Source organism: Heterodontus francisci, chromosome 27 (genome assembly GCF_036365525.1).
Source record: "Heterodontus francisci isolate sHetFra1 chromosome 27, sHetFra1.hap1, whole genome shotgun sequence".
Taxonomy (NCBI): domain Eukaryota; kingdom Metazoa; phylum Chordata; class Chondrichthyes; order Heterodontiformes; family Heterodontidae; genus Heterodontus; species Heterodontus francisci.
Window position 1 is genome coordinate 67,782,038 of NC_090397.1, and position 26,479 is coordinate 67,808,516.

At 45.3% G+C, this 26,479-nt stretch overlaps 1 protein-coding gene across 1 annotated transcript in view; it reads right to left on the reverse strand.

The window, feature by feature from the left end:
- The window catches only part of pfkfb3 (6-phosphofructo-2-kinase/fructose-2,6-biphosphatase 3), a 109,124-nt gene extending 88,002 nt beyond the window's left edge, over nucleotides 1-21,122 (reverse strand). Inside the window, exon 1 of the mRNA XM_068059530.1 lies at nucleotides 20,910-21,122. Within this exon, the coding sequence (XP_067915631.1) occupies nucleotides 20,910-20,925 (16 nt within the window). The 5' untranslated portion in view covers nucleotides 20,926-21,122. The remainder of the gene's footprint in view (nucleotides 1-20,909) is intronic.
- Between the last annotated feature and the right edge of the window lie 5,357 nt (nucleotides 21,123-26,479).

The following is a 26,479-nucleotide window of genomic DNA, read 5'->3' on the forward strand; positions in this document are numbered from 1 at the left end:
AGGAGCCTTGGTGCATTGCTGCAGTGCATCTTGTAGATGGTACACACTGCTGCCACTGTGCATCACTGGTGGAGGGACTGAATGTTTGTGGATGGGGTGCCAATCAAGCGGGCTGCTTTGTCCTGGATGGTGTCGAACTTCTTGAGTGTTGTTGGAACTGCACCCATCCAGGCAAGTGGAGAGTATTCCATCACACTCCTGACTTGTGCCTTGTAGTTGGTGGACAGGCACTGGGAAGACAGGAAGTGAGTGACTCACCGCAGAATTCCCAGCCTCTGACCTGCTCTTGTAGCCACAGCATTTATGTGGCTGATCCAGTTCAGTTTCTGGTCAATAGTGACCCACAGGATGCTAATAGTGTGGAATTCAACGATGGTAATGTCATTGAATGTCAAGGGGAGAGGGTTAGATTCTCTCTTCTTGGAGATGGTCATTGCCTGGCACTTGTGTGACACGAATGTTACTTGCCACTTATCAGTCCAAGCCTGGATATTGTCCAGGTTTGCTGCATATGGACATGGGCTGCATCAGTATCTGAGGCGTCACGAATGGTGCTGAACATTGTGCAATCCTCAGCAAACATCCCCACTTCTGACCATATGATAGAGGGAAGGTCATTGATGAAGCAGCTGAAGATGGTTGGGCCTAGGACACAACCCTGAGGAACCCCTGCAGTGATGTCCTGGGACTGAGATGATTGACCTCCAACAACCACAAACATTTTCCTTTGTGCCAGGTATGACTCCAACCACTGGAGAGTTTTCCCCCTGATTTCCATTGACTCCAGTTTTGCTAGGGCTCCTTGATCCCATACGCGGTCAAATGCTGCCTTGATGTCAAGGGCAGTCACTCTCACCTCACCTCTGGAGTTCAGCTCTTTTGTCCATGTTTGGACCAAGGCTGTAATGAGGTCAGGAGCTGAATGGCCGTGACGGAATCCAAACTGAGTGTCACTGAGCAGCTTATTGCTGAGCAAGTGCCGCTTGATAGCATTGTCGACAACCAGTTCCATCACTTTGCTGATGATCGAGAGTAGACTGATGGGGCAGTAACTGGCCGGGTTGGATTTGTCCTGCTTTTCATGTGCAGGACATACCTGGGCAAATTTCCACATTGCTGGGTAGATGCCAGTGTTGTAGCTGTACTGGAACAGCTTGGTCAGGGGCGCAGCTAGTTCTGGAGCACAAGGCTTCAGTACTATTGCCGGAATATTGTCAGGAACTATAGCCTTTGCAGTAACCAGTGCCTTCAGCTGTTTCTTGATATCAGGTGGAGTAAATCGGATTGGCTGAAGACTGGCATCTGTGATGCTGGGGACGTCAGGAGACCGAGATGTATCATCAATTTGGCACTTCTGGCTGAAGATGGATGCAAATGCTTCAGCCTTGTCTTTTGCACTGATGTGCTGTGTTTCCCCATTGTGAGGATGGGGATATTTGTGGATCCTCCTCCTCCTGTTAGTTGTTTAATTGTCCACCACCATTCACAACTGGATATGGCAGGACTGCAGAGCTTAGATCTGATCTGTTGGTTATGGGATCGCTTAGCTCTCTGTCTATCGCATGTTGCTTCTGCTGTTTGGCATGCAAGTAGTTCTGTGTTGTAGCTTTACCAAGCTGACACCTTATTTTGAGGTATGTCTGGTGCTGCTTCTGGCATGCCCTCCTGTACTCTTCATTGAACCAGGGTTGGTCCACTGGCTTGACGTGGTAATGGTAGTGTGGGGGATATGCCGGGCCTTGAGGTTACAGATTGTGGTTGAATACAATTCTGCTGCTGCTGATGGTCCACCGCACCACATGGATGCCCAGTTTTGTGTTGCGAGATCTGTTTGAAATCTATACCATTTAGCACAATGGTAGTGCCACACAACACGATGGTGGGTAACCTCAGTGTGAAGATGGGACTTTGTCTCCACAAGGACTATGCAGTGGTTACTCCTGCCAATACTGTCATGGACAGATGCATCTGCGACAGGTAGATTGGTGAGGACGAGGTCAAGTAGGTTTCTCCCTCTTGTTGGTTCCCTCACCACCTGCCGCAGACCCAGTCTATCCGATATGTCCTTTAGGACTCAGCCAGCTCAGTCAGTAGTGGTGCTACCGAGCCACTCTTGGTGATGGACATCGAAGTCCCCCACCCAGAGTACATTTTGTGCTCTTGCCGCCCTCAGTGCTTCTCCAAGTGGTGTTCAAGATGGAAAAACACTGATTCATCAACCGAGGGGGATCGGTGGGTGGTAATCAGCAGGAGGTTTCCTTGCCCATGTTTGACCTGATGCCATAAGACATCATGGGGTTTGGAGTCAATGTTGAGGACTTCCAGGGCAACTCCCTCCCGACTGTATACCACTGTGCCACCACATCTGGTGGGTCTGTCCTGCCGGTGGGACAGGACACAAAGCCTGGCTCGGGTATAAAGTTAAAACCCAATCCAGGCCCGACCCGACAACAGCCAACCCGAAGCCGACCCGGGCCCGAATCCTTTAATTTTTTTAAATGCCCGACCCGAACCCAACACATGTAGTCGGGTTTGGTCGGGTAGCCAGGCTTTACTGCAGAGTGCGGAGTCCGGACTGCACGTTTCCCGCCTTGATGTCCTGAATGTTCATTTGAAGATTACTTCCCAGAGCAAGGCAGCACTGTCCACGTCTAGCCCGACCCGACCCAACCTGAGCCCGAATGCTGGACCGGGAAGACAAGCCCAACCTGACTCGAACCTGATTAGAGATACAGCACTGAAACAGGCCCTTCGGCCCACCGAGTCTGTGCCGAACATCAACCACCCATTTATACTAATCCTACACTAATCCCATATTCCTACCAAACATCCCCACCTGTCCTTATATTTCCCTACCACCTACCTATACTAGTGACAACCTGACACTTGTCGTCGGGTCTGGTCGAGTATGGGTCGGGTAGTCACGCTTTAACAGGACATACCCAAGGATGGTGATAGCAGTGTCTGGGACATTGTCTGTAAGGTATGATTCCATGAGTATGACTATGTCAGGCTGTTGCTTGACTAGTCTGTGGGACAGCTCTCCCAACATTGGCACAAGCCCCCAGATGTTAGTAAGGAGGACTTTGCAGGGTCGACAGGGCTGGGTTTGCAGTTGTCATTTCCATTGCCGAGGCCAATGCTGGGTGGTCCGTCCAGTTTGACGGAGTTAATCAACGCCACTGCTTTTGCTGTTCGGTGGGAATATGGTTAAGAGCTGTTAGGGATGCCTTACCACCAAAGAAAGACTTGGATTTAAACTGTGCCTTATCACGGCTCTCAGAAACACCCCAAAATATTTAACACACAATGAGTTCAAAGTGCTTTGATCTCGCAAGAACGCACAGGATGTACAGCAGGCCTTGGCCTCTGCATCCAATAATATGGGGAGCCAGTACTGCAGTTAAGTGCACATCAGCTATTGCATTAATGGTCCATAGTCTCCTCATCATATTATCAAAATGTGCTTTTTATAATCATAAGATCATAAGAACTAGGAGCAGGAGTAGGCCGTCCGGCCTCTCGAGCCTGCTCCGCCATTCAATAAGATCATGGCTGATCTTTTCGTGGAGTCAGATCCACTTACCCGCGCTCTCACCGTATCCCTTAATTCCTTTATTATTCAAAAAGATATCTACCTTAGCTTTAAAAATGTTTACTGAAGAAGCGTCAACTACTTCACTGGGCAAGGAATTCCATAGATTAACAACCCTCTGGGTGAAGAAGTTCCTTCTTAATTCAGTCCTAAATCTGCTCCCTCTAATCTTGAGGCTATGCCCTCTTGTCCTAGCTTCACCTGCCAGTGGAAACATCCTCTCTACTTGTATCTTATCTATTCCCTTCATGATTTTATATGTTTCTATAAGATCCCCCCTCATTCTTCTGAACTCCAATGAATATAATCCCAATCTACTCAGTCTCTCCTCATAAGCCAACCCCCTCAACTCTGGAATCAACCTAGTGAACCTCCTCTGCACCCTCTCCAGTGCCAGTATATCCTTTCTCAAGTAAGGAGACCAAAACTGCACACAGTACTCCAGGTGCGGCCTCACTAGTACCTTATACAACTGCAACATAACCTCTCTGCTTTTAAACTCAATCCCTTTAGCAATGAAGGACAAAATTCCATTTGCCTTCCTAATTACTTGCTGTACCTGCAGACCAACCTTCTGCGATTCATGCACAAGGACACCTAGGTCCCTCTGCATAGCAGCATGCTGCAACTTTTTACCATTCAAGTAATAATAATTTTAAGTCTAAGCTACAATGAAAAATGTATTGTCAGAACACCGGTTTTCTATATACACACAGGTGTTCAACTTGGCCAGTTTTGGCAGAGCTTTATCGCAGATGTTCTTGGCTACCCAGGATGCTGTGCACTGACCCCCATCAATCCGCACAGTAAAATTTAAGCTAATATTTAAAGCATGCTGAAGGCTGCAGATATTACCACAAAGCACAACAGTTTATTCAGAATAACTTGTGCTTATACACCACTCCAGATAGCACTGCAGTACTGCATAACTACTAATAGGAGCAGACCGCAAATTTCTTCAATAAAATAGTCAGGTGTACATCGCATATTATGGCCACGCAGTTCAGTTCAGAAACCCCTCCAAATATTTAACATGTAATGACTTAAAGTGCAGTGACTATTGTTATGGAGGCAAATGTGGCAGCGTTTTAACCTAAAGCTGGCTTTCATCCTCTACCTTCCATAAATGTGAACTTGTTCGAAATTAAGCATCCTGTCCTGCGTCAAGTCCCACTCACTCATCATTCCCATCCTCACTCATCTGTATTGTCTCTGTTCTTCAATGAATTAACGTGAAAATCGCCCAACCTGATCTTCTAATCTCTGCACAATTTCACCCCCACTCTTATACCTGCAACCTCTTCCAGGCTTGTATGTCCTCCTGCACCCTTCAGTCCTTCGACTCTGACAAGTGCAACTCTCCCTCCAGCGCCAGCCCCGCACCCCCACTTTCGCCCCACCATTAATGATGGAGCCAATGGCCATCTCAGTTCTACTGTCTAAGATTTTCATTCTAAATCACTTTATTCTCCAATTTGCACTGAATCTTTAGAAACCTGTTCAAAACCCATCATTTCCATGAATCTTTCGAACATTTCTAACTCTCCCAGCAAATCTGACCATTCATTCTTACTTTGTATATTTCTTTCTGCCTTCTGTAAACAACCTTTGGATATTTTCTGTGTTAAAGATGTAATGTAAATGCAAGTTATTGCATGATATATTCTTTTGGGCCTCCTTATCTCGAGAGACAATGGATACGCGCCTGGAGGTGGTCAGTGGTTTGTGAAGCAGCGCCTGGAGTGGCTATAAAGGCCAATTCTGGAGTGACAGGCTCTTCCACAGGTGCTGCAGAGAAATTTGTTTGTTGGGGCTGTTGCACAGTTGGCTCTCCCCTTGCGCCTCTGTCTTTTTTCCTGCCAACTACTAAGTCTCTTCGACTCGCCACAATTTAGCCCTGTCTTTATGGCTGCCCGCCAGCTCTGGCGAATGCTGATATATACATACATATATATACATAGATGTATATATATATTATATTATATATATATATATGACTTAAATCTAGAATATTTTTAACATTAGCGGAAATTAAGAATATTTGGGCAAAGTGAATTTGTTCTTTTTAAGCTTATAAACTGTTCCTGTTTTGGAAAGTAGAATCAAGGCGACACAAGATTAGTTTTTTTTCACTCATGGGATATGGGTGGATAAAGGCCAGCATTTATTGTCCACCCCTAACTGCCCTTAAGAAGGTGGTGGTGAGCCGCGTTCTTGAACCACTGCAGTCCATGTGGTGTATGTATGGAGGGAACGCCAGGATTTTGACCCAGCGATAATGAAGCAACAGGGATTATATAAGTCAGGACGGTGTACGACTTGGAGGGGAGCTTGGAGGTGGTGGTGTTCCCATGCACCTAATGCCCTTGTCCTTCTTGGTGGCGGAAGTCGTGGGCTTGGGAGGTGCTGTTGAAGAAATCAGTCTCTAACCCTTGTCCTAGTTTACAGGAGTAGAGTAGTAGAAGTAGTCCTGAGTGATAAATTCTTCCGAAGATTGAGCGAAGAATCCCAAAGTCCCCATCTGCATAAAGCCACCTATGATGAGTAGCTGAGTGATCAGTGAACAGAGTAAGGTTATATAAGATGGCATTAATCATTGATATAAGGATTCTGAATCACATCAAATGTAGGCTCATGAGGAAGGTTAAAGAGGTGATTCAGATCAGCTCGGACAGCGGATGTATTATGGAATGAAGGAATTTAATTCCTCATTAGCTGAGTGTCACTGGGCACCTTTCCTATTAAGTCCTCAATCCTCAGTAAAGTGACCTGCCATCAGCACCAGGTAAAATTATATCTGTCCTGCCTCGATATGCTGTCCAGATCTAGGATCTGGTTTTAGATTTTGTGTGCCAGTACAGCTTTACTAATATACTTTTACCAGCAACATATAAAAATATTTTTTTACACTGCCTTTAGCTAACCTTACTCCTTAACATCCATGATATGATTTATCATGAGGTTTAACTCAATAGGCTTTATATCAACAGTGGATTATAAACCAATGTAAATATATACAGACTCTGCTTAGTGTTGATATTCGAGCCATCTACAGGATATCATTTTTGGCTTAATCTTTTCTTAGCCTGGAGTACAGTATCTTATTCCAATTAATATTACTTGCTGGACAATTAGTATCACTTTATTATTGTCTTTTTACCAATCACCCAGTTTACCCCAACTCCTCGCTGTTCCATTAGAGTTCCCATAGCGCTGGAATCCCCCCTCAAAGTTATCAAACTACAATTAAGAGATTAAGTTGCATGAAGCAGATACTTTCTCCCCCACTCCTCCCCGGTCAATGATTCAAAGGTGTGGTTTAAGACTGAGATGAGGTGGAATGTCTTCACTCAGAGGGTGGTGAATCTTTGGAATTCTCTACCCCAGAAAGCTGTGGAAGCTCAGTCATTGAGTATGTTCAAGACAGAAATGGACAGATATTCAGATATTAACAACATCAAGCGGTATGGGGATAGGGCGGTTAAGTGGCATTGAGGTAGATGATTGGCCGTGATCTAATTGAATGGAGCAGCAGGTACGACGGGCTGAATGGTCTACTCCTGCTTCTATGTTCCTATAGTGGCAGCCCTTCAGTACCTCCCACAAGTAGCCCTTTCATGGGTGGGGAGATTGGCCCATAAGTGGCAGGTTCTTTGACCAGGGAGCCATATCTACCACTGCCCCTTGCCATCGTTAACTGGCCATCAAGTGCATGAGGGCTGCTACAGAAGCCAAACACTGCAGATGCCGGAAATCTGGGGAAAAAAAACAGAAAATACCGGAAATACTCAGCAGGTCTGGCAACATCTGTGGAGAGAGAAGCAGAGTTAACAGGGGGAATTTTCCTGGCCCCGTGGAGGTGGGTTTGGAGGTTGGGCTGCTGGGAATAGAGGTTCCACCCCCCCCCCCGGCACCCCCCACCTCCATATTGTGTCTGGAGCCAGAAACACTTGGCTGGAGGTCAAAGTGCCATCATAGCGCTGCACCTGCCAGCATAATGGATTAGAAAGACTATTTGTGGTACTTCCACGGTCAATACATTCATGTGAAGTCACTCCCCCTCCAGACTGATGCACCTGGCAATCCTGGGCCTTCGTTTCTCGTATGCCATTTGGTGCCTTTCATGAACACCTCCATCTTGTGGCACCCTCCTGCTCTCCCTCTGCCTGAGCAGCGCTCCTCTGTCCCAGTGGGGTTGCCAGCCAGCGCTCCCTTTGGCCCCTCCAACTGGCCTCCCGCATCCGACTGCCACCTCCTAATTGACCGCCTCCCGTGACATTAAGCTGGTGGGCAAGCTGCGGAAAGGTGCAGGGTTGGGACCCGGAAATATTTTCAACATCGGGTTCCCAACACCCACGGGAAGATTCAGCCAAATGTTTCAGGTCAATGACCTTTTGTCAGAACAGGAGAGCTGCTTTTTTTTGCCCTTCCTTGGCCCAGGGGTCCTCAGTTCTCTGTCCTGAGGCCGAACGTACTGGACCATCACCGTTCCCCTGGCTGAAAACAGCTGCCAGCACTGACCTGGGAACTCCCTAATGTTTCTGATACCAAAACCGAACGGCATGGTGATGCAATGCCCGAAAGACACAAAAGTGTAAATTACATGACAAATGACTGTGCCAGCACATGCATAGCTCAGGGGATTAAATTAAAGTATTTCTTTCGTTTAATCTTTTGTGATTCCTGAAATGAACATCCTTTTACAACAGGAAATCAACTCGTGTGCACGACCAAGCAATCTTAGTGAGGTACTTCAGGCACAAATTGACCGAACACAAACTGGTTCAGATGGCAAGGATTCTCACAACTATTGTGAGGCATATAGTAGTAAAAGTATCCTCGATCGCGTGGGACTATCTAAAAGAATAAAAGTATTCCTTATCCAGAGAGTTGCAAGGCCAAGGTTTTAGTGCATATCCTCTATGGGCAGGCTGAGAACGCTTAATAGACTTATCTCACATATTGAGCCTGGTGTCCTCTGCATACTGACCTTGTCAGTCTGAAGTTCGGCAGATAGCTTTGCCCTGTCTTATTACAGTTGTCTACTTCCATTTGTGAAGTTCTTTGGGACATAGTTTTACACTGAAGACACTATTTAAAGCAAGTTGTTAAGTGTTGGGTAAGGGTATCAAGGAATATGGAGTTAAGGCAAGTAAATGGAGTTGAGGTACAGATCAGCCATGATCTAATTGAATGGCTAGCAGACTTGAAGGGCTGAATGGCCTCATCCTGCTCTTATGTTAGAAACATTATTTAATGCCTTTAATGAATGCATGTTGTTGTGGCGTGGTGATGTAGCAGGTAGGTGACACCACAGAGAAGGGATTTCCTCTTATGATGAGCCCCTGACTTTTCGGCAGCTGTACAAAGGTACCAGACTTCACCTGAGGGAGGCTGGGAGGACAAATAAAATCAGAGGACCATTTTTTGCACTGCTGCTAGGCAGCTGAGAGGGGCATGGAAAGCAATGTGGGGCCGGAATGCATTCTTCAAGATACTTCGTGAGATACAAGTCACGGTGTGTCAGAAAATGAAGAGAAATCAATCTACAAATTATGCAGTGGGTAATGTACATTTAAAATAAAATGTAATGAACTCGAGTTGAAGCCTGTTCTTAATGACAATTTAGGGCTGAATGTTGTTGCTGCAGATGGTTTAATACAGGCCCAGCTTGGAAACATCCTTTTATAACAGGAGATACTATGATCAGCTGATTCTTACAATTATGGTCTTCAGGAGAGTATGTAGTTCTTACAGAATAATAAGCATTAGATTAGCTTATAATTCATTTATACAAAGGGACACAGTGATGCTGGGCACTGGATGAAGAAACGCAGCACCACAAAGTGAGGGGAACGTAGATCCGGCTCCCACTTCACATGAATCTAGATCCAGGATGATGCCAAAACTGCGAGGTTCTACCTATCAGGAAAGAATAACAAGGCTGGGTCTCTTTTCTCTTGAAGGCTGAAGGGTGACCTAATGGAGGTCTTCAAAATTATGATAGACACAGAATTTCCACTTGTGGGAAAGAGCATCACTAGAGGCCACCGATCTATGATGGTCACCAAGAAATCCAATAGGGAATTCAGAAGAAACTTCTTTACCCAGAGAGTGGTGAGAATGTGGAATTTGCGACCACATGGAGTGATTGAGGTGAATAGTATAGATACATTTAAGTGGAGGCCAGGTAAGCTCATCAGGGAGAAGGGAATAGAGGTTATGCTGATAGGGTTGGATGAGGAAAGATGGGAGGAGTCTCGAGTGAAACACAGACACCAGTACGGACTAGTTGGGCCAAATGGCCTGTTTCTGTGCCATATATTCTATGTAATTCTAAGGCACACTGCACAGCGGGTAGAGACAATGCACCTCGATGTCGATCCAAAATGTACTCCTCACTGCTGTCAGCTGGCCAAAGGCAACAGTGGCAACATTCTGGGAGCAGCTATCTTCACAGTCACAATAATATGTGAATCACAAGGACCTGCGAGGGTGTTAAAGAGTTAAGTTTCAAGAGAAAATTAGAAGCTTTAGTATGCTTCAAGGAAAATGAGTTTCAATTGCTTGCACGAACGATTGAGGTTATAAATAGCTTGTGTGGTGTCATTTCAATAGATCTAACATCAATTAAACACAATAACATTACTGTACAGCTTTCCCAATTAGCTCAGTAAATGTGCTTTCTGATCGTTTTACCTTGGGTCTAATAATCTGCCATGTTATCCATGGGATAAACGATGTTTGGTGATTAATAGATGTCTCCACTTGAACATTTTTTAAAATTACAAACATTTTTCAAACACAGCTAGATATTAAACACCTGTGACCAACCATTCTCCCGTAATGCAACAGGTTTCAAGTTCCACATGAATTGCTAGATTTAATCTTTTGATTCAGACCAATAAACTGCACTCGAGTACTGCACAGTAAGCAATACACTCAGACAACTTTCACCAGCACACGCGATATTCAGCTACTGCATAGGTTTAGAACATGAAAGGAGATTAACCTTCTTGTGTGTGCTATTTTTAGCACATTAGTAAGGTGCTTAACCCATAGGTAATGACTGTAGTAGAATAGAACACATAGGAACTTGATGGAAAATGTTAACCAGTACATTAAAAATAGTGCACAAATAAAACTGATCCCCCAGAAGTGGCTAATGATCCAATTACTTTCAAAGCATCTTGAGACTTCTTACAAAGCAAAGGTGTGATCCAACTGCTCCTCAATTGCTGGATCACCCAATGTAATACTAACTCATACTTCTCTCTCTGGCCTCCTTGTCTCGGGAGACAATGGGTAAGCGCCTGGAGGCGGTCAGTGGTTTGTGGAGCAGCGCCTGGAGTGGCTATAAAGGCCAATCCTAGAGTGACAGACTCTTCCACAGGCGCTGCAGATAAAATTGGTTGTCGGGGCTGTTACACAGTTGACTCTCCCCTTGCACTTCTGTCTTTTTTCCTGCCAACTGCAAAGTCTCTTCGACTCGCCACTCTTTAGCCCCGCCTTTATGGCTGTCCGCCAGCTCTGGTGATCACTGGCAACTGACTCCCACGACTTGTGACCAATGTCACAGGACTTCATGTCGCGTTTGCAGACGTCTTTAAAGCGGAGACATGGACGGCTGGTGGGTCTGATACCAATGACGAGCTCGCTGTACAACGTATCCTTGGGGATCCTGCCATCTTCCATGCAGCTCATACATACTAACTCATACAGACCTCAAAATACCTGGTTCAATTAATGCTCTGAGATGAATCAACTGGTGGTAGCCCCCTGTTTGAATATCCCAATGACCGTCACATTTGAATAATGGGGAAAGCACTGAAGAGCTTTCATCACCCATGGGCTTGTACTGTGAGTCACAATTTGCAGTAAAGTGGAAAAGACATGGCCAACACAGAACCCACCAAGGTCCATATTGACACAGACTCCTTGTTCTGTACATGAATTATGTCAAATTCTCAATTTCCAAATGGGAAGAACATTGGATCATAAAGTCTGTCACCTAATAGAGGAGTTTAAATGGCTTCCTAAATCGTGAGAGGAAAACTCAAGATTAAAGTGCATTATCTCAAATCTTGCATTGGACTGCTGCCTAAAGCAGGCCTGTACAGGAATGTGTTAGCAACGCTAACAAATACTAGAGCCAAAAAGAATTCTTCTTTTCAAGATCCTCCTTTACCTATTGTGATGCTTCTTTTCTAGTGGCTGAACTCATTTTTGCCAAATCCACGCCACTCTTCATTGATCACGTCCCAGTCACGCTGTCCCCGTTCTAAGAAACAATACTTTTAGAGGCAAGATGATGGCAGAGTTCAATCCTATTGGTCTCAATAACTAGGAAAAATCTGAAGCTGCCATCAGTCATGTCGGGATTGTGTCTCTCAAATATCCAACTGCTTCAAGAGACACCAGAGAAACAGAGTTGTACAGCATAGAAACAGGCCCTTCGGCCCACCACGTCCATGCCAACCATAATGCCTATCTATACTAATCCCACCTGCCTGCATTAATTCCATTTCCCTCTGTGCCTTGCTCATTCAAGTACCTGTCCAGATGCCTCTTAAATGTCGCTACTGTTCCTCACTCCACCACCTCCTCAGGCAGCTCATTCCAGATACCCACTATTCTTTGTGTGAAAAAGTTACCCCTTTGATCCCCTTTAAACCTCCTCCCTCTCACTTTAAATCTATGCCCTCTAGTTTTAGTCACCCCTACCATGGGAAACAGACTCTGGCTATCTACCCTATCTATGCCTCTCATAATTTTATATACCTCTATCATGTCCCCTCTCAGCCTCCTTCGCTCCAGGGAAAACAGACCCAGCCTATCCAATCTCTCTTTATAACTCAAGCCCTCCAAACTAGGCAACATCCTTGTGAATCTTTTCTGCACCCTCTCTAGCTTAATCACATCTTTCCTGTAGTGCGGCAACCAGAACTGCACATAGTACTCCAAATGCGGCCTAACCAACATTATGTACAACTGTAACATGACGTCCCAACTCTTGTACTCACTGCCTCGGCCGATGAAGGCAAGCATGTCATATGCCTTCTTCACCACCCTGTCTATCTGTGTTGCAACTTTCAGGAAACTATGTACTTGCACCCCAAGGTCTCTCTGCTCAACAACACTCCCCAGGGCCCTGCCATTCACTGTATATGTCTTGCCCTGGTTTAACTTCCCAAAATGCACCACTTCACACTTGTCTGCGTTAAATTCCATTTGCCACTCCCTTGCCCACTTTCCCAGTTGATCTATATCCTGTTGTAACCTTAGACAACCTTCTTCACTGTCCACTATACCACCAATTTTGGTGTCATCTGCAAACTTACTAATCATGCCCCCTACATTCACATCCAAGTCATTAATATATATGACAAGCAACAGAGGGCCCAGCACCGATCCCTGTGGCACACCACTGACCACCGGCCTCCAATCTGAAAAACAACCCTCCACTACCACCCTCTGCCTCCTATCACCAAGCCAATTTTGTATCCAATTGGCTAGCTCACCCTGGATCCCATGTGTTCAAACATTCTGGATCAACTTACCATGCGGGACCTTGTCAAAGGCCTTGCTAAAGTCCATGTAGACAACGTCCATCGCCCTGCCCTTGTCAATCCTCTTGGTCACCTCCTCAAAAGACGCAATCAAATTCGTGAGACATGATTTCCCACGCTCAAAGCCATGCTGACTATCCCTAATCAGACCTTCCCTTTCCAAATGCCATATAGATCCTGTCTCTCAGAATCCCTTCCAATAACTTTCCCACCACTGATGTAAGGCTCATCGGCCTGTAGTTCCCTGGCTTATCCCTGCTGCCCTTCTTAAATAAAGGCACATTAGCTATCCTCCAGTCTTCCGGTTCTTCACCCGTGGCTAACGATGATACAAAAATCTCTGCCAATGCCCCAACAATCTCCTCCCTTGCTTCCCATAGCATCCGAGGATACACCTGGTCAGGCCCTGGGGATTTATCCACCTTAATGCACTTCAAAACCTCCAACACCTCCTCCTTTGTAATGTTGATATGCTCCAGGATATCGCTGTTCCCTCCCTTGAACTCACTAGCTTCCATGACCTTCTCCACGGTAAATACAGACGAGAAGTATTCATTTAAGACCTCGCCCGTTTCCCGTGGCTCTGCATATAGGTTACCACACTGATCCTTAAGGGGACCTACTCTCTCCCTAGCTATCCTTTTACTCTTAATATATTTATAGAATCTTTTAGGATTCTCCTTTATCTTATCTGCTAGGGAAATCTCATGGCCCCTTTTCGCCCTCCTAATTTCCTTCTTAAGTGTAGTCCTACATTCCCTATACTCCTCGAGGGCCTCGCTTGATCCCAGCTGCCTATACCTGACATATGCCTCCTTCTTTGTCCTGACCAGACCCTCAATATCCCTCATCAACCAAGGTTCCCTAAACTTGCCAGCCTTGCCCTTCCATTTAACAGGAACATGCCAGCCCTGAACTCTTCCTATCTCACTTTTAAAAGCCTCCCACTTGCCAGATGTCCCTTTACCTGTAAACAGCCTCTCCCATTCAACTTTTGAGAGTTCCTGTCTGTTGCCATCGAAATTAGCCTTCCCCCAATTTAGGACTTCAACCTGAGGACCAGTCCTATCCTTTTCCATAACTATCTTGAAGCTAATAGAGTTATGGTCACTGGTCCCAAAGTGCTCCCCCACTGACACATCAACCACCTGCCCAGCCACATTTCCTAAGAGGAGGTCGAGTGTAGCCCCTTCTCTAGTAGGGCCATCCACATACTGCTTCAGAAAACTATCCTGGACACACTTAACAAATTCTTCCCCATCTGATCCCTTAGCACTAAGGCAGTCCCAGTCAATATTAGGGAAGTTAAAATCACCTACTATTACAACCCTATAATTCCTACACCTATCTGTGATTTCCCTACTAATATACTCCTCCAATTCCCTCTGACTATTGAGGGGCCTGTAGTATAATCCCATCAAAGTGATCACCCCTTTCTTATTTCTAAGTTCCACCCATATGGCCTCACTGGACATTCCCCCGGGATATCCTCTCTAAGTACTGCCGTGATGTCCTTCCTAATCAATAGTGTAACTCCCCCTCCTCTCTTACCTCCAGCTCTGTCACGCCGGAAGGATCGGTACCCCGGAACATTGAGCTGCCAGACCTGCCCATCCCTCCACCACGTTTCCGTAATAGCTATAATATCACAATCCCAGGTACCGATCCATGCTCTGAGTTCATCTGCCTTACCTGCAAGGCTTCTTACATTAAAGTAAATGCAGTTTAGCCGACCAGACCGTCCACGCTCCCTGTCCTGCCCCTGCCCGGCCTGCCTACTGGACTTGCTTGTTTTAACCTCTACATTTGCCTCAACTATCTCATCGGAGAGACTACTACTTTGGGTCCCACCCCCTTGCAAGCCTAGTTTAAACCCTCCCGAGTAGTACTAGCAAACCTCCCCACAAGGATATTGGTCCCCTTCCAGTTCAGCTGCAACCCGTCCCTCTTGTACAGGTCACTTCTGCACCAGAAGAGATCCCAATGATCCAAGTAGCTGAAGCCCTCCCGCCTACACCAGCTCTTCAGCCACGCATTCATTTGCCTTATCCTCCTATTCCTACCCTCACTAGCACGTGGCACAGGGAGTAATCCTGAGATTACAACTCTAGAGGTCCTGCTTTTTAACCTTCTGCCTAACTCCCTATATTCACTTTGCAGGACCTCATCTCTCTTCCTGCCTATGACATTAGTACCAATATGGACCACAACCTCTGGCTGCTCACCCTCCCCTTTCAGAATGTCCTGCAGCCACTCCGAGACATCCTTGACCCTAGCACCAAGGAGGCAACATACCATCCTGGAGTCTTGTTTGCGGCCACAAAAACGCCTATCTGCACCCCTTAGATAGAATCCCCTTCCACTATAGCTCTTCCATCCCTTTTCCTCCCCTGCAGTGCAGCAGAGCCCTCCGTGGTGCCACGGGTCTGGCTGTTGCTGCTTTCCCCTGGGAGGTCATCCCCCCCAACAGTATCCAAAGCGGTATATCTGTTTGAGAGGGGGATGCCCACAGGGGACTTCTGCACTACCTGCCTGCGCCTACTACTCCGTCTGGTGGTCACCCATCTCTTTTCTGCCTGTGCAGCAATTACCTGCGGTGTGACCACCTCACTAAACGTGATATCCACCATGTCCTCAACATTGTGGATGCTCCACAGTGAATCCACCCGCAGCTCCAGCTCCATAATGCGGGTAGTCAGTAGGTGCAGATGGATACACTTCCTGCACACATGGTCACCAGGGAGACTGGAAGCCTCCCTGATTTCTCACATAGCACAGGAGGAGCATATCATGGGGCTGAGCTCTCCTGCCATGACTTACCCTTAGATTAATTAGTTACTCCCTTAATTAAAAAATACTAATTACACTAGGGGCCTTGTTCTACCCACTCCAATCTAAAGTCCTTAATAAGCTACACTGAATTTTAAAAAAAGACTTTAGTAGTACTCACCTTACTTATCACGAGGTTTTTTTCAAAAAAAAACTCCTTTTTAAAAAAAAAGTTATTTAACTTCACTAACAGCGGTGATTCACTTTATTTGACATCTTTCACTTTATACCACAAAGGTCATTACTGATTTTATAATATAAGTCAGAAAGGTGCGTTGGATTGCGTTTGTTAGGACCTGAGCTTTGGTTTCTTTCACAACATATTCCAAGGGAATTTGCTCTTGTATACAGATAGCAACTGAGTGAGTGGGAGTCATGAGTAATTGATCAAATTGATAAGGTCAGGCAATCTTATAAAGCACAAGAGTGAAACTCATGCAGTTTACAGTACACAATATAACACAGCAGATTTAAAGTTACACTCTGGTTTCTCACTTTAAACAGTGTTCAGTTTTCAGCCAGCAACTGTCAGAACAGATAGCAATTAAAGGGCATTAATATTCACAGTAGAATGGTCATGAGATTATTACTGGGAACCTATTGAGAAATAAAAAGCTGCAGTCTATTACTGGAAAATCCTATGACTAGAAATATTTTATAAGACAATAACTCACACGGCAAATAATTGCTTTAAGGCCGCAAATAAACACCCAGCTTAATGGGTGGCACCGAATGGGTAGTTTCACAAAGTAGTGGATACAGGGGCAATATCACATTCTACCAGACTCCCAATCTCAGCCTTGTAGCTGTAAGCAGAGCACAAACACCTCTCTGCAGCAGCAATGACTGTTTGTGTATCTATAGTGTTACTCAAGTGAACGAATATGACTCCAAAAGGGTGGACTCCAAGGAGAAAGGGTTAGATGGGGCGGGGGGGGGGGAGGGGGGGTTATCTAAAGGAATAATCACAAAGAAAGGGCCTTAGAAGACCTTTGAAGGCAGCAAGAGAAGAAAAAAAGGTAAAGTCACATTGGGAGAGAATTCTAGAGTGCAGGAGGATAGAGAGTGCAAAATTCATCTTCTTCAATAGGAGACAGAAAACAGAACAGCCAGTAAACCAGTATCAGAAAGGCAGAGAACCCCTTCCCCACCCTGCCCTGCCCCACCCCCTCCAATTGGAGAAGGAAGCTGAGACAGGCGGGGCACAAGACGATGGGGCTAAGGCAGGAAAGAAGAACTAGATTGGAATAACTTTACCTCGCGGCAGTGTGGAAAAGACCAGGATTGACAATGGCCGAGGGAGGAGCATGGAGCATTAACCTGGTCCTTTCAAAAACTAGTTGAAAGCCAAGGGGAAAAATATATAATATAAAACTATAAAAGAATTATATTTATTTCAATGAATTATATTCCATACAATGTCTCAACAGGTTACATTAGAATTCCATACTTTTGGTTTAAAATGTTAACTAGCCACAACGGGCGGCACAGTGGCACAGTGGTTAGCACCGCAGCCTCACAGCTCCAGGGACCCGGATTCGATTCCAGGTACTGCCTGTGTGGAGTTTGCAAGTTCTCCCTGTGTCTGCGTGGGTTTCCTCCGGGTGCTCCGGTTTCCTCCCACAAGCCAAAAGACTTGCAGGTTGATAGGTAAATTGGCCATTATAAATTGTCACTAGTGTAGGTAGGTGGTAGGGAAATATAGGGACAGGTGGGGATGTTTGGTGGGAATGTGGGATTAGTGTAAATGGGTGGTTGATGTTCGGCACAGACTCGGTGGGCCGAAGGGCCTGTTTCAGTGCTGTATCTCTAATCTAAAACCAAAATGCACTTTATTTGTTAAAATACTTCAAGCATGCAACGTGAACAGGCAAAGAAAGTCTAAAGCTATTCCCTGTAGACATTTGCATATAAATAGCCTGGACGAGCTTGACTGAGATGATATTTGCATAAAATTAAAGCAGGTCACACTGTATCCAAATGGCACATTCAAGGCAGAAAATTCAAAGAGGATTAATAATGAGAGTGATATTGAACACTGAGAAAGTTAGAAAATTGGAAGAGGAGAGGAAGGACTGGAGACGGTGGAAGAAAACAAGAGATTGTTCTGCTTATTCAAGGCCTGATGTTTACATCACCATTTTCTATTTTAAAAAATCAATTGACAAATGGATTACGAGTAATAAAGGAGCTATTTTTATAGCTGCTAAGTTCCCTTGTTGATAGTTTGCTGGGTGTCTGCAGCAGATACCAAGAACAGGCTTAAATAACCATGTAAAAAACATAATGGATGTACAGTATCAGTTATTGTATACAGGGTAATAAAAGCAAAATACTGCAGATGCTGGAAATCTGAAATAAAAACAAGAAATTCTGAAACCACTCAGCAGGTCTGGCAGCATCTGTGGAAAGAGAAGCAGAGTTAACGTTTCGGGTCAGTGACCCTTCTTCCGAAGAAGGGTCACTGACCCGAAACGTTAACTCTGCTTCTCTTTCCACAGATGTTGCCAGACCTGCTGAGTGGTTCCAGCATTTCTTGTTTATATTGTATACAGGGTGTTAGCTGTGGCTCAGTTGGTAACACTTTTACCTCTGGACATTGTAGGTTCAAGTCCCAATCCAGGACCTGAGCACAAAATTCTAAGCTGACACTCCAATGCAGCACTGAGGGAGTGCTACACTGTCAGAGACGCCATCTTATGGATGAGATGTTAAACCAAGGCCCTGTCTGCCCTCTTGGGTAGATGTAAAAGATCCCATGGCACTATTTCAAAGAAGAGGGGTATCTGCAGTGACCTGGCCAATATTTATCCCTTAATCAACATCACAAAAAAAGATTATCTGGTCATTATCACGTTATATGTGGGAGTTTGCTGTGTGCAAATTGGCTGCACTGTTTCCTACATTACAACAGTGACTACACTTCAAAAGAACTTCATTGGCTGTAAAGTGCTTTGGGACATCCATGGGCATGAAAGGTGTTATATAAATGCAAGTCTTTTTTCAGCAGTCTTGTGTGGGCAAAATAGATGATATTTGATGGCTACCAATAATAATAATAATAATACAAGAGGTGACTAATTTGTAACGGTGTCAAGTCTGGTCAGGGTGATGAGTTATACAAATATGCTATTACATGGAAAATACTGTTTATATAATGGATGATAAGAGCTGATAGATATCCGTACTTTAAAGACACATGAGCAGTTTACCATCAAAGCAAATTCCTTTGGTTTTTTAAGGCCTGTTTCTTTTCCTGGTACATTTCCGTTTGCGCCAACTAACCTCCAGTAGCTTTCCATAATGTTCATTCTTCAAAGAAAGGCCCAGCCAGTCAGTAACGGTGGGCTATTCAGTCATGGGGAGCATCACAGTGAGCCCAATGTTCACATGCATGCAGCTTCCAACAAGAGGCACCGGAAAATGGTCAGGAGTACAAACCATGGCTGATTTTCATGAATAAACCTCCCTCCTTCGCCCTTGATCACTTGAGCCAATTGTAATGGTCCTGCTCCCAACCCAACACAAACAGAGCATCTAGCCTGGTCAGTATGTATCAAGAGCACACACTGGGCTGTGCATTAATCCATAGCCAACAAAATAATGAAGTGGTCAGAAATTTGGCAGGGCGAGCACAGGTACGGTATCATGATTATGTTACTGGATTAGTAACCTGACGAAAGATCATGGACCTGAAATGTTAACTGACTCTCTCGCCACAGATGCTGCCTGACCTGCTGTGTATTTTCAGCCATTTCTGCTTTTATTCCAGTAATCCAGAGGCCTGGACTAATAATCTGGAGACACCAGTTCAAATCCCACCATGGCAGCTGGGGAATTGAAATTCAACTAATTAAATAAATCTGGAATAAAAAGCTAGCATCAGTAATGGTGACCATGAAACTACCAGAGTGTCAGAAAAAAAAACACATCTGGTTCACTCATGTCCTTCGGGGAAGGAAATCTGCCATCCTTACCTGGTCTGGCCTACATGTGTCTCCAGACCCGCAGCAATGTGGTTGAGTCTTAAAAGCCCTCCGAAATGGCCTAGCTAGCCACTCAGATGTATCAAGGGCAATTAGGGATGGGCAAATAAATGCTGGTGTTGCCAGCGATGCCCACACCCTGCGAATGAAGTGAGAAAAAAATTCAGGGATTCAAATGACGGGCCAAGATTTGACCAGCTGAAGAAGTCTGCCATCACATTCACCTTGGGCACAGGAGCATCACTTAAAGCTGGGCTCTAATCCATATTATCGATCACAAATAACGGGGAGATGCCCAATTTTTCTCAACACATCTCCCTCATTCTTCCACATGTAGCTCTGATATCTTCCACACGGTTTCATTTTCAACCTGGTTTCTGGCAGAGCAAGTCGATGTTAAAATGCGGTTGCTTCCCAGATTAGAGTTAATGAGAATCTCAGCAAACCAACAGTCCCTACTGCCCTGTTACCTTAATGAATGTTTACATAAATAAAATTAACAGATTAAAGCGATTAGAAACCGACCCTTCAGCGCTGGCTCTGCCTACTTTGAGCATATAATCGCCTGTAAATAGCAATAATAATTGTTTAATAAAAGCAAAATACTGCGGATGCTGGAAATCTGAAACAAAAACAAGAAATGCTGGATTCACTCAGCAGGTCTGGCAGCATCTGTGGAATGAGAAGCAGAGTTAACGTTTCGGGTCAGTGACCCTTCTTCGGAACTGACAAATATTAGAAAAGTCACAGATTATAAACAAGTGAGGTGGGGGTTGGGCAAGAGATAACTGCTGATAATAATTGTTTCCCCGCTTTGTTGAAATGATTTATGACAAACTACCAACTCGTTTCGCCTTCTGAGACTCGTTTCTGTAACAACCTCGCCCCGAAAAGCAACGCGCGGAAATCATTTAAGATAATGAAACTTACCAACTCCTAAAGGCATCTTAATCACGAAGATTTCAATGAAACAGGAAGGGAATAACACGCTCTTAATGCCTTTTCTCCCCACCGACTGATGTCTTCACATAGACTGAGAACTTTGCTGCTAATCACTCGGTTGTTGCACACCTACATTTACTCAATTTCTAAGACGTGCTTCATTCGCATAAACATATCAAATTGTAACCTCGGAAGTGCCTGAAGAAGTTTTAACCCCTCCCGACCCGGCTTACTTCAAAGAGCACAAACTGTGTGGGGGAAGGGAGTGATGTGAGTGTAAATGCCATAGACAGCAGAAGAATTCTCCTCCCTTCCAGAGATATCTCAAGGAGATTTATAAAGCGTTGGGGAAGACAGTAACAGGGAGCAAAGTGAAGAGAGGTATTAGCAGCAGATGAAAGCACTGGGCTTTGAGATCAGGGGGAGACTTGGTGAAGGTGGGAGTTCCAGCGATTGGGGGTGAAGGCAGAGGTGAATGTCCACGAGAATTTTTGCACAGTTAAATCCTACAATAGTAAGATGAATGACAAGTTAATCTGTTTTTGGTGGTGGTAGTTGAGGGCAGACTATTGGCCAGGACAGTGGCGCAGTGGTTAGCACCGCAGCCTCACAGCTCCAGCAACCTGGGTTCAACTCTGGGTACTGTCTGTGTGGAGTTTGCAAGTTCTCCCTGTGTCTGCGTGGGTCCCCTCCGGGTGCTCCGGTTTCCTCCCACTTCCCAAAGACATGCGGGTTAATAGGTAAATTGGCCATTATAAATTGTCCCTAGTATAGGTAGGTGGTAGGGAAATATAAGGACAGGTGGGGATGTGGTAGGAATATGGAATTAGTGTAGGATTAGTATATAAATGAGTGGTTGATGGTCAGCACAGACGCAGTGGGCCGAAGGGCCTGTTTCAGTGCTGTATTGCTAAACTAAACTAAAAAGTCCCTGCTCTGTTTTGAACAGTGCTATTAGGGGTCTTTAGTGTCCCTTTGAACCAATAGGACAGATAGACACTGACTTTACTTAATATCTCTTCTGAAGGTACTTGAAAGTTGAGCCCATGTTTTTGGATGATGTTGTTGAGGTAATGATGAAGAGAAAGGGGCCAAAGATGGAACCCTTGGGTCCAGTAGAGGTGACCATATCAGCACAAGAAGGGAAGCATTAGCTGAGATGCTGTGTCTGCTGAAAGGAGGGGAGAATATTATTCTGGTGGATGAAATGGACAACAGTGGAGAAACATTTCAGAGAAATAGCAAATTTTCTTTAAAAAAAGCTTTTCAATAATTGGCAATCCTGATTGTTCGGAGGGTTTACACAGTAATCCCAGCTCAAACCTGTTTTTCCTTGAATATGGTGCTGTAAGTCAGACTGCACGATACAACTTTCAGATTTGCTCACCAAAGTACATTGGAAATACAAGACCTGATAGTCATATGCCATTTGTACCGCACTAAGTTCTAAGGAAATGTCAAAGAGTTTTAAGCTTCGACATGACATGTGACAGTACCAAATGAAACAAAAAAAAAAAAATCTGGTGCATGATTTCATGTGAAACCATGAATATAGAACAATAAGACATAGTTACAAATTAGCAAAAGGCAAATTCAGGAATGATGTCAAGAAACTGTTTTTCACACAGATTTCCTGAAATGGTTTTCTGGGTATTGGAGGCAAAGAGACAGTTGGATGCTGTGCCAGGAGGGTGAAATGATCAGATAGATGCATCAAATACAATCAGTCATGGGAGTGGCGCAGTGGTTAGCACTGCAGCCTCACAGCTCCAGTGACCCAGGTTCGGTTCTGGGTACTGCCTGCGTGGAGTTTGCAAGTTCTCCCTGTGACCATGTCGGTCTCCTCCAGGTGCTCTGGTTTCCTCCTACATGCCAAAGACTTGCAGGTTGATAGGTAAATTGGCCATTGTAAATTGCCCCTAATGTAGGTAGGTAGGTGGTAGGAGAATTGAGGGAAATGGGATTAATGGCACAGACTCGGTGGGCCGAAGGGTCTGTTTCAGTGCTGTATCTCTCTATGACTCTACTCATTTTTTTTATATAGAGATAGAGCACTGAAACAGGCCCTTCGGCCCACCGAGTCTGTGCCGACCATCAACCACCCATTTATACTAATCCTACACTAATCCCATATTCCTACCACATCCCCACCTGTCCCTCTATTTCCCTACCACCTACCTATACTAGGGGCAATTTATAATGGCCAATTAACCTATCAACCTGCAAGTCTTTGGCATGTGGGAGGAAACCGGAGCACCCGGAGGAAAACCCACGCAGACACAGGGAGAACTTGCAAACTCCACACAGGCAGTACCCAGAATTGAACCCGGGTCGCTGGAGCTGTGAGGCTGCGGTGCTAACCACTGCGCCACTGTGATCATCTTTGTGATCCTCAGGATTTCTCACTCAGAACATTAGGAAGGAACAGGAATAAAACAAGAAACACTGGTAATACTCAGCAGGTCTGGCAGCATCTGTGGAGAGAGAAGCAGAGTTAACATTTCAGGTCAGTGACCCTTCTTCAGAACTGGCAGATATAAGAAATGTAAAAGATTTTAAGCAGGTAAAGCAGGGGTGGGGCAAGAGATAACAAAAGAGGTGTTGATAGGACAAGATCACAGAATAGCTAACCAGAAGCTCATGGAGCAAAGGCAAACAATATGTTAATGGTCTGCTGAAAGACAAAGGATTGGCACAGATAGGGTGTGAATGGACTGAAAACTGAGCAGCCACAAGCACAAACATGAAAAAAAAAGTGGACAGGCACAGTAGAAACAAAAGAAAAAAAAGAAAAAATAACTAAAAATAAAAGTAAAATGGGGGGCCCGTCATGCTCTGAAATGATTAAACTCAATGTTCAGTCTGGCGTGCCTAATCGGTAAATGAGATGCTGTTCCTTGAACTTGCGTTGATGTTCACTGGAACACTGCAGCAATCCCAGGACAGAGATGTGAGCATGAGAGCAGGGGGGAGTGTTGAAATGGCCAGCAACCGGAAGCTCGGGGTCAGGCTTTCGGATTGAGCGGAGGTGTTCCGCAAAGTGGTCACCCAGTCTGCGTTTGATCTCCCCAATGTAGAGGAGACCACATTGTGAGCAGTGAATACAGCATACTACATTGAAAGAAGTACAAGTAAATCACTGCTTCACCTGAAAGGAGTGTTTGGGGCCTTGGATAGTGAGGAGAGGAGGTAGTAAATGGGCAGGTATTGCACCTGCTGCGATTGCAGGAGAAGGTGCCTTGGGAAGGGGATGACGCGGTGGGGGCAATGGAGGAGTGGACCAGAGTGTCGTGGAGGAAACGATCCCTTCGGAATGCTGACAAGGGAAGGGAGGGGAAGATGCGTTTGGTAGTGACATCACGTTGGAGGTGGCGGAAATGGCAGAGGATGATCCTTTGGATATGGAGGCTGATGGGGTGGAAGGTGCGGGAAATGGGCTGGACACATTTGAGGGCCCTGTCAACCACAGTAGTGGGGTTGGGGGGGGGGGGGGGTGGTGGTGGTGGGGGGAGAATCCTCGGTTGAGGAAAAAGGAAGACTATCAGAAGTGCTGTCATGGAAGGTAGCGTCATCAGAGCAGATGCGTCGGAGACGGAGAATGGAATGGAGACCTTATAGGAGGCAGGATGTGAAGAAGTGTAGTCGAGGTAGCTGTGGGAGTCGGTGGGCTTATTATGAATATTAGTAGACAGCCTATCCCCAGAGATGGAGACAGAGAAGTCAAGGAAGGGGAGGGAAGTGTCGGAGATGGACCATGTAAAGGTGAGAGATGGGTGGAAATTAGAAGCAAAGTTGATAAAGTTTTCCAGTTCGGGGCAGGAGCAGGAAACAGCACCGATAGAGTCATCAGTGTACCAGAAAAAGAGTTGGGGGAGGGGGCCTGAGTAGGACAGGAACAAGAAATGTTCGACATATCCCAGAAAAGGACAGGCATAACTAGGGCCCATGCGGGTACCCTACCTTTTACTTGAAGGAAGTGAGTGGAGTTGAAGGAGAAGTTGTTCAATGTGAGAACAAGTTCAGCCAGGCGGAGGAGGGTGGTGGTGGATGGGGACTGGTTGGGCCTCTGCTCAAGGAAGAGGCGGAGAGCCCTCAAACCGTCCTGGTGGGGGATGGAGGTGTAGAGAGATTGGACGTCCATAGTGGAGAAGTGTAGTTGAGGTAGCTGTGGGAGTCAGTAAGGAACAGGAACCTGTTTCTTCTTCCCCTCTGCAACCTGGACAGTACGATTAGTTTCAGCAGCCTGGGTTACACAGGGGGAAACTAGTCAATGTTACACCTCCCAATCATTGCCCTGCAACTCTTGTAAATGTGTGTGGATGTTGGTGATAGGACTTACATTTGATTGCGATGTCTGCTGAGTGATACAAGCTGACAACACTCATTGTCAAGGCTCACTGATGAATAGTGGCTACTTGGACATCAGGAGGGCTACCGGTTCCTGTGAAACTGTACCCTACCGAGGAGTTGATACTTTTAAGAGTGATAGGGAGGAAAGACAATTGAAGAGAATGAACAATTATATCATACTCTTTAATTTAGTTATATATCAGAAACAGAACACTGTAACAAATTGATGTTAGCATAATGAAGGATATCTTACCATTTGAAGATGCTTTAAAGGTTCTGATGCAGCAGGTTGGTAGTTTGACTGCCCAGAACCAGGGGATCACAGTGGTCCAAAACTTAGTTTGGAAATTTCCTCTGACACTAAGTACTAAAGTACACAAGCTTACAAGGAGTTAACACCTGTTAAACCTGTTGATGTCAGAACAGGAGGAAGACAGGTGAAACTACAAAACCCACTAGATATCACTCCATAAACCAACTCAGTGATTCATTACCATTTTCTTTGTCTGCCATCAACAAGACTGAGGTAGTGTGAAAGACACAAATATCTAGTTACAACCCCCCACCCCTTGGGTTACACCAATGTACATTGGACAATACAGGCACATGCCTAAATGCAAGGTGCTCAGATCACTTATGTGGGTGATCAACATCACATTATGACAGAGAATACCTGAGGCAAGGTAGAGGCAATACCAGAGCTGGCGGGTAGCCATAAAGGCGGGGCTAAAGTGTGGCGAGTCGAAGAGACTTAGTAGTTGGCAGGAAAAAAGACAGAGGCGCAAGGGGAGAGCCAACTGTGCAACAGCCCCGACAAACAAATTTCTCTGCAGCACCTGTGGAAGAGCCTGTCACTCCAGAATTGGCCTTTATAGCCACTCCAGGCGCTGCTCCACACACCACTGACCACCTCCAGGCGCTTACCCATTGTCTCACGAGATAAGGAGGCCAGAGAAGAGGACCTGAGGTAAACTCCTAAACCGCTAGAATTTCATCAATGAATTTTTAAGGAAGTCATATTTTAGGTCAGAATGGTCAAAAACAACTTGTATTATATAGCACATTTAACATAATAAAACATCCCAAGGCCCTTTACAGGAGCGTTGTAAAGCAACATTTAACACCAAACACATAAGGAGATATTAGGTCAGATGACCAAAAACTTGGTCAGAGGTAGGATTTAAGGAGTGTCTAAAAGAAAGAGGTAG